The sequence below is a fragment of the Myotis brandtii genome, unplaced genomic scaffold (genome assembly GCF_000412655.1).
Source record: "Myotis brandtii unplaced genomic scaffold, ASM41265v1 scaffold517, whole genome shotgun sequence".
NCBI classification, from domain to species: domain Eukaryota; kingdom Metazoa; phylum Chordata; class Mammalia; order Chiroptera; family Vespertilionidae; genus Myotis; species Myotis brandtii.
In genome coordinates, this window is record NW_005369706.1 from 955,334 (window position 1) to 963,395 (window position 8,062).

The 8,062-nt window shown below is 51.1% G+C and overlaps 1 protein-coding gene across 1 annotated transcript; it reads right to left on the reverse strand.

Moving 5' to 3' along the window:
* Nucleotides 1–5,146: 5,146 nt before the first annotated feature.
* PRPH (peripherin) lies at nt 5,147–8,056 on the reverse strand. Its single transcript, XM_014548645.1, has 9 exons — nt 8,028–8,056; nt 7,607–7,667; nt 7,344–7,439; nt 6,779–6,946; nt 6,553–6,678; nt 6,244–6,464; nt 6,099–6,148; nt 5,790–5,869; nt 5,147–5,542 (listed from the first exon to the last, which is right to left on the reverse strand). The coding sequence occupies exons 3-9, from the start codon at nt 7,380–7,382 to the stop codon at nt 5,477–5,479; spliced, it is 750 nt and encodes a 249-aa protein (XP_014404131.1). The 5' UTR covers nt 7,383–7,439; nt 7,607–7,667; nt 8,028–8,056; the 3' UTR covers nt 5,147–5,476.
* Between the last annotated feature and the right edge of the window lie 6 nt (nt 8,057–8,062).

The following is an 8,062-nucleotide window of genomic DNA, read 5'->3' on the forward strand; positions in this document are numbered from 1 at the left end:
TAAATACATTGAAAATAAAAGTTTTGCCACATTAAAATTTTTCTATTCTTTAAAAATATTGCTCTTGACACAATAATTGCATAACAGTGTTTCATGACTCACAGTTTGAAAATTATTGGTCTAGTTTCTCTTTTCTTCAAAGTTTCACTTCTCAAGCACAGGTCTTTCTTTGCTCTGGTTCTTCCTTTTAACTGTCAAACATCTCGAAACTAGTCTGCTCCCCGCTCCCTCATCTCTCATTCACTCTCCATTTGAGCAGGTTTGTCTCTGACCCTCCTCTGGCTGGCAGCTGCCCCACGGAGGTCTCAAACATCTTCCTTGTTGGTAAAACCCAAATGTTCCAACTATTTTCTAGCCTGGGCGTCCAGCCGCTCCTTCCTGAGAGCTGGCTCTTACAGTGGCTTCCTGGGGCCGCACGCTCCTAATTCCCCCCCCTACATCTCTGCTGCTTAATCCTCAAGATTATCTTCTGCTGCTGCTCTAGGAGCCTCCCAAGGCCCTTCTCTCTCCTCACTTTATACACCGTTCTTAGGTAATTTCATTTCTTGTCACGTAGCGCACCTGAGAGGCCCCATGCCCTTGTCTTCAATTCAACCTCTTCCTTTTACCCCATGCAAATCACAGGCCACAGACTCTGATATGAAAGTTTCCAAACTTGAAATTTTGCTCACTTGAAAACATTTGTAACTCTAAAGCTTTTGTCTGCTTTTCTGTAGTGACATTTCTCCTCTGAGGTAATAATTGCCGCTGAATCAAAGGGAGAGAAGGCAAGTGTTATAAAGAATGTGAGTCCACAGCCATAAAAAGTGATGAAATACTGCCATTTGCAACAACATGGATCTTGAGACTATCATACTAAGTGAAATAAGTCAGATGGAAAATGATAAAAACCATATGATTTTACTTATATGTGGGATATTAAACAAAACACAACGCAACAAATGAACAAACAAAACAAACCAACTCTTAGACACAGACAACAGTATTTTGGATACCAGAGGGGAAGGGAGTGGAGGGAGGATGAAGAGGATAAAGGCGGTAAAATTGTGGTGATGAGAGGAGACTAGACTTTAGGTGGTGAGCACACAATGGGATGTGCAGACGATGTATTGTAAAGCTGTAGACCTGAAACTTATATAATGTTATTAACCAATGTTAATAACCTCAACAAAAAAATTTAAACAAAAAAAATGAAGTGAGAGTGTGAATATATGTGTGCCTGTGTGTGGAGGGTGGCTGATGGTGGTGGAGATCCTGGCAATATTTACAATGGACACTGTGGTTGGTTCCTAACATCATTTCCATACCAGACAATTAGCCCAACCAATTGGTGCCTTTCCCCTGGCAACTTTATTGCTCTAGGAGTGGACACACCAACAACCTTAGCCAGACAGACTAAGGGAAAGGACTCATAAGTCATACCTGGGAGGTCTGAGTTACAAGGTTATAAGGCTTTTTCTCTTTCCTCCACTGGCTATGAAGAGAGAAGCCTCACTCAGCAGCTTCTAGCAGCCACTTGGGACCCGAGGAGAACCATCTCGAGGATAGAGCTCCCTCTAAAGCTGAGCAGAACCTTGGATAGAGGCTGGGCCCTTAATGACATTATTGAGCTGCCAAATCAACCAATCTCAGTCTGCCTGCCACTGGCTCTTGTTACGTGAGATATTTCTTTGAACTGCGCTCAGCATGGCCAGGTTCAGTGAACCTGAGGAGGGATGGTGAAGGATTAAAGAAGACAGACAAGAGAATACAGCTGGGGCTAGGTGGATCTCTTGTGCCTGGATGAGGACACAGAGAGACCCAGCCTGCAAGCCAAAGCTTTATTTTATAGTCAGAGCACACAAAGCAAAACAAGGGAAGTGGTCAACATGTTTACCTTGTTCTTGTGAGTTTCACCTTGTTTTGGCAGTACTTGCTGCACCTCCCACAAACCACTAACTATCCAGAAAGGAACTAGGGAGGACTATAAGGTCAAGCTTAATTATGCTAGGCGGGCTCTGCCCTCCAAGCCGGGCCTTGTTTGTGGCCCTGCCACAGGTCAGTCTGAGGCTTGACCACATAGCTGCTCCCTACATTCTTTACTTCCTTTTTTCTTTTTTAAAAATGGGGTTATATGCTACTTGTAAAAGAAAGCATCACAGCAGAAAGATACTGATAGATTCAGTATCTTAAACTATCCCATCACACCTGAACTCCAGACCTGTGGATCCAACTGCCTGCCAGCCATTCCTCTTGATTGTTCTCACACTCAAAAAGCCCAAAACTGACTTTGTTGTCTTGGGCCCCTCTCCCATTACTCTAATCTTTCCTGTTTCTGTGAAAGGTTCACCATCTGCCTGTTTGTTCGAGCCAAAACCTTAGGTCACCTTTGCTATTTCCTTTTCCCTCACCTGCCAATCTCTCCCTGGGTACTGCAGATTCTACTCCTTGAATATTTCTCAAATCCATCCACTTCTTTGCCCAACAACATCTTTTGCATGTTGCACTGCAACAGCCTCTGAACTGGTCCTCCATCTCCTTTCAATTGTTTTTGCACACTACAGCTAGACATTTTTTCTAAAATGCAGATCTAAATACTTTATCCTCCTGGTTAAATCCTTTTCTTCCCTTTCCTTTAGGACAGTGGTGGGCAAACCACGGCTCGCAAGCCACATGCGGCTCTTTGGCCCCTTGAGTGTGGCTCTTCCACAAAATACCGGCTCTTCCACAAAATACCGACCTCTGAGCATGGGCCACGAAGTTTCAATCGCACTGTACGTGCGCGCCCGCAAGTGGTATTTTGTGGAAGAGCCACACTCAAGGGGCCAAAGAGCCTCATGTGGCTTGTGAGCCGTGCTTTGCCGACCATGTCTTTAGGATACATTCTGAATGCCTTAATGGGGCATATAAGATCCTCCATGACTGGTTCTCATTTCTCCAACCTCAACACCATTCCTCCCTTTCTATCCTGCACTCCAGCATTACAGAAATGTTTTTAATTTCCAAACTTGCTCCCTTACCTCTTGGCTGACATTTACCTAGAAAGTCCTCCTCCTCTCCCTGCTTCCCCTGAATAACTCCTGTTTGTTCCTCAGTGCTCAGTGCGATGGCACCTCCTTTGAGAAGAAGCCTTACTTCGAGGCTGTGTTAGGTGCTCCTCTTCATGTTCCTACAATCCATCTCCTTCCCCCAGTCACAGCACTCACCACCAGGTTGGAATTGTCTTTTTAGTTGTCTATCTACCCCGCCCCCCAGACTGTGAGCTTCTTGAGAGGGGACTCTAGCTTATTTCCTTCACCTAGCACTGTAACTGAGTGAAGGTCATTTAAAACCCAGAAAAAGATTTTAAATATTTTTAAAATTTATTGATTGATTTTGAGAGAGAGAGAGAGAGAGAGAGAGAGAAACACCAATTTGTTTTGTTTTTATTACCTCTTACCTTAGGATATTTCTCCATTGATTTTTAGAGAGAGTGGAAGGGAGGGGGAGAGAGAGAAACATCGATGTGAGAGAAACACATTGATTGGTTGCCTCCCACATGTGCCCCAACCAGGGCTGGGGATCAAGCCTGCACACCCTTGACCTGAATAGAACCCTGGGTACACACCCTTGACCTGAATAGAACCCTGGGACTCTTCAGTCTGTGGGCCGATGCTCTATCCACCTAGAGAAACCGGCTAGGGTGAGAAACATTGATTTGTTTTTCCACTTATTTATGCATTCATTGGTTGATTCTAATCAATTGAGCTACCCAGCCAGGGCAGTCCAGAAGTAGATTTTGACTTGAAGGCAAGGGTAAGGTGGAATGGAGTTGGAGGACAGAGTGGAAACGGACATTTCTTTTCTTTTTTTTTTTTTTAACATTTTTATTGATTTCAGAGAGGAAGGGATGAGATAGAAACATCAATGATGAGAGAGAATCATTGATCGCTGCCTCCTGCATGCCCCCTACTGGGGATCAAGCCTACAACTCGAGCATGTGCCCTTGACTGGAATCGAACCTGGGTCCCTTCAGTTGACAGGCCAATGCTCTATCCACTGAGCCAAACCAACTAGGGTGACATTTTCTTTTCTTGCAATTTTTTTTTAAATTTCTTGATTTGAGAGAGAGGGAGGGGGGAGAGAGAGGGGGGGAGAGAGAGAGAGAGAAATATTGATTTGTTATTTCACTTATATATGCGTTCATTGGTTGATTCTAGTATGTGCCCTGACTAGAGATCAAACCACATTGAACCCACAACCTTGGCATATTGGGATGATGCTAACTAACTGAGCTACCTGGCCAGGGCAAAAGTGGACATTTTCAAGTAGGGGGAGGGGTAGTGGTGGCAGAATTTGATTTGCTGGCTAAGTGTTGATTAGGTTTAAATGGATGGCAGGGACAGGCTAGGGGAGAGACTACTGAGGCAGATAGTGTAACCCAGGCCAGAGATGATGGTGGCCTGGACTAGGGTGGTGGCAGGAGGGATGGGGAGAACCAGACAGGCTTGAATGAATTAAGAAAAAAATTAACGCCCTGACTGGTTTGGCTCAGTGGATAGAGTGTCGGCCTGCGGACTAAAAGGTCCCAGGTTCAGTTCCGGTCAAGTGCATGTACCTTGCTTCCGGGCACATCCCCAGTGGGGGGTGTGCAGGAGGCAGCTGAATCGATGTTTCTTTCTCATCGATGTTTCTAACTCTCTATCCCTCTCCCTTCCTCTCTGTAAAAAATCAATAAAAATGTATTTTTTTAAAAAAAGAAAAAAATTAACAGAATTGCCTGGGGTGGGGAGGTGAAGAAAAGAAAAGGGTGTGAGATGAATTGAATTCTAATTTGGGCAACAGAGGTTCTAGTGGTGCCTTCTTCTAAGGTGGGGAATCCAGAAGGAAGAACATGATTACAGATGGTAGAGGAGAAGAGCTCAGTTTGGGACATGTTGAATTTGTGGGCCTATGGGACACCCAGAGGCAACTGGGCATTCAGGGCTGCAGAGGGGGAACACAAGTTGAGAAGGACAGAGAGGTAGGAGAAAAGCCAGAAAGGTAGATAGGAGTCATTGAAGCCTCCTAGTGGGATGCACAGATAGTGGGATGCAGAAAAGAAATGACTAGAGACAAGGAGACAATACTGCTGAGCCTCCTCCTCACAGGTACCACCACTTCCACAGACACAAATGCACTACAGAGGTTTCTTTGACAGCAGTTTTATTTGATTCGTAGTTAAACTCAGACCCTGGCCCACCCCACGGATCATGGGATCATGGCAGAAGTAGACTCGGGAACCATCGGCCTCTTACCGAGATCAGAAAAGGGGAATATATGGGTCATATCTATATTCAGGGCGGGGAGAGGCTCAGCTACAGCTGGCTGGGTAGGGTTTGGCTAGAGGCCAGGGAAGGAGCGACTGGTATCATCCCCTAGATGCATGCAGATGGAGAGGAGACTAATTCAGGACTGGTGTTCGGGTACGGGCTTTGAGTAGGCCCAGGGCAGGTCAGGGAGTTCTGGACCAAGGGTTTCAATAGCTGTGAGTAGAGGACTTGTCCAGCTCACTGCGCTGCTCCTTATGGGACTCTGTCACCACCTGCTGGGGGCAAGGCATGTGAAGGGCACAAACATTCAGGACCGCCCTCCTCCCAGCTCCTTTGGGACCTGGTATCTCCGCTCTGGCATAAAAAGCGGAGGCTCCGATCTATCCATCTACCGTCTCTGTCTCCCTCCCACCCCAAGAACCACTCACCCACAATATCCTAAGATCAGCGGCAGCCAAGCTGGGGCTCAGAAATAATATGGAAAACGATGGGGTCCTGGGTCCAAGTGTCCCATCTCACCTCCCCATTCCGGGTCTCAATGGTCTTAATCAGAACCATCTTCCGGCTGTGGCTGTCCTGCGGAGGCTCCACCTCGGGCACTGGAAAAAGCAGGTGAGGGTGGAAGAGAGGAGGCCTGGCGATGACCTCCTTTTAAGCGCTCATACCGACGACGGGGAGGGGAGGGGCGGGGCAGGACTTAGAAGGGCGAGAGTAGACCAGGATTCAATAGAGAGAAATAATCCCTGAGCAGAGCCTTAGCAAGAGTCCGGGCAGGGCAGGAGAGGACAAGGGGACAGACAGGTTGGGGGCCAGGTGTGGGAGACTCACCAGTCGTCCTTATATTTAAGGATGCAAAGGAATGGACTGGCACGGAGATCCTGGGGGCGAAGCAAGTGGTTAGCTCCTCTGCCCGGACCCGAACACATCCCTTCCAGGACCACACCCTGCCCGCCTCCGGCAGCCCCGCCCCCACCGGCTCTCCTCGCCCTCCAGCAGCTTCCGGTAGGTGGCGATCTCGATGTCTAAGGCCATCTTGACGTTGAGGAGCTCCTGGTACTCGCGCAGGTGCCGCGCCATCTCCTCCTTTAGCTGCCTCAGCTCCTCCTCGAGGCGCGCATTGCCCGCCTGGTACCCGCCGGCCTCCAGCGCGAACTGCTCCTCCAGCTCCCGCAGCTGTCTGAGCAGCGCCTCGTTCTGGGGTGGGGACGGGAGCACGGGTCAGAGAGGGGACAGCCTTCACCGTACCCCCTCCCCCCCTGCCGGCAGGCAGCCTGGTACTCACCGTGCCTCGCAGTCCGTCCACCTCGCACGTCAGGCTCTGGATCTGGCGTCGCGACTCATTCATCTCCTGCTTGGCCTGGCGCAGGGCCTCATGGTTTCGGTTGGCGGCGTCCGACAGGTCCGCGTACTGCAGGGTGGAGGGCACCCCAGGTGTGGGCTGACGGGATGCGCCGTCGCCCAGGCGCCCTACCCTCTGGGGTCCTCCCCAGCCCCCTGGGCTCTCCCACCTTGGACTTGTACCACTCCTCTGCCTCCTGCATGTTCTTGGCCGCGATGCTCTCGTACTGCGCGCGGATGTCCCTTAGCGCTGCTGTGAGCTCGGGCTTCACGGTCGCCTCCACTTCGACCTGCTGCACCTGCTGGTTCTCCATGTTCACCTGCATGTCTCGCAACTCCTGCCGCCCAGGACACCAGGACGTCGAGTTCGCCGCGCAGATCCCATGCGGGCCGCGTAGATCGCGCACAGAAAAGAGCACATACACTTGAGTGACCAAAAGGGGGCGCCAAGGAGTGCAGCGCGCATGGGACTGCGCAGCCTGCGCCTGGCCCGCACTGAGCCCGCGGCTAGGTTGTCGGGTGCAGCTCCGCTGATCGCCACCAGGTGGCGCATGGGCGGGAGACAAACCACCTGTAGGCGAGGTGGAGGGGCTGTGTCTCTCCACAGATTCTCACTTCGCTTCCCCAGAGCTATTCCTCCGCTGGATCTGCCCGTCTCCTCCAGAGCTTGCCTCCTAGCTCCAAAGAGACCCAACCTCCCAACCTCCCAACCTCCCTGATATCCGGTTCACCCACCTCCTCATGCAGCTTCTTGAGGAACTCAATCTCATCCATCAGAGATTCAATCTTGCGCTCTAGCTCCAGGCGGGCCAGGGTTGCGTCGTCCACGTCCTTCATGGGGTAGCAGTAGGGGTTCAAGAGCAGGGAGGGGCTGCTCAGCACGGGGAAGAGCCTCTGAAGGCTTCTGATGGCCTCCCCGCACCCACAGATGCTACCCTGGACACACAGGCCCGGGGTAGAGGTAGGGGGACGGACACCCACGCGGGGCCCGGGCTCACCTTGCGGAAGAGCACGAGGTTGTGCTCGGCGTCCTCCCGCTTGTGTGTTTCGTCCTCCAGCCTGGTGGAGAGAGTGGGCAGAGGCTGAGCTGCAGGGTCACCGTCCTCCCGCCCACCCCCCACCCCAGGATCTGGGGTCCTGCCCAGGACTCCCAGGAGGGGTCTTCAGGCTGCCTGATGGGCGCGCCCCATTTTCTGTCTAGTGGGCTGGGAGCTGAGCGGAGGCCGCTTTATACACGAAGAGACATGGCCACTTTGCCTCCCCAGAGACTCAGCAAAGTGGTAGAGGGCGGGCAAGGATGCTGCCAGCACACGCCCTCCCGGGTTGAGCCTGGAAGCAACTCCCTGGAGTGGCTGGGGGAGAGGGAAGGGAAGGGTGGAGCAGCCTCCTCCAGGTCGCCGCCGGGCCCTGCCCCCTGACCTCTGCTTGAGCGCCGCCAGGTCCTCCGCCAGCCC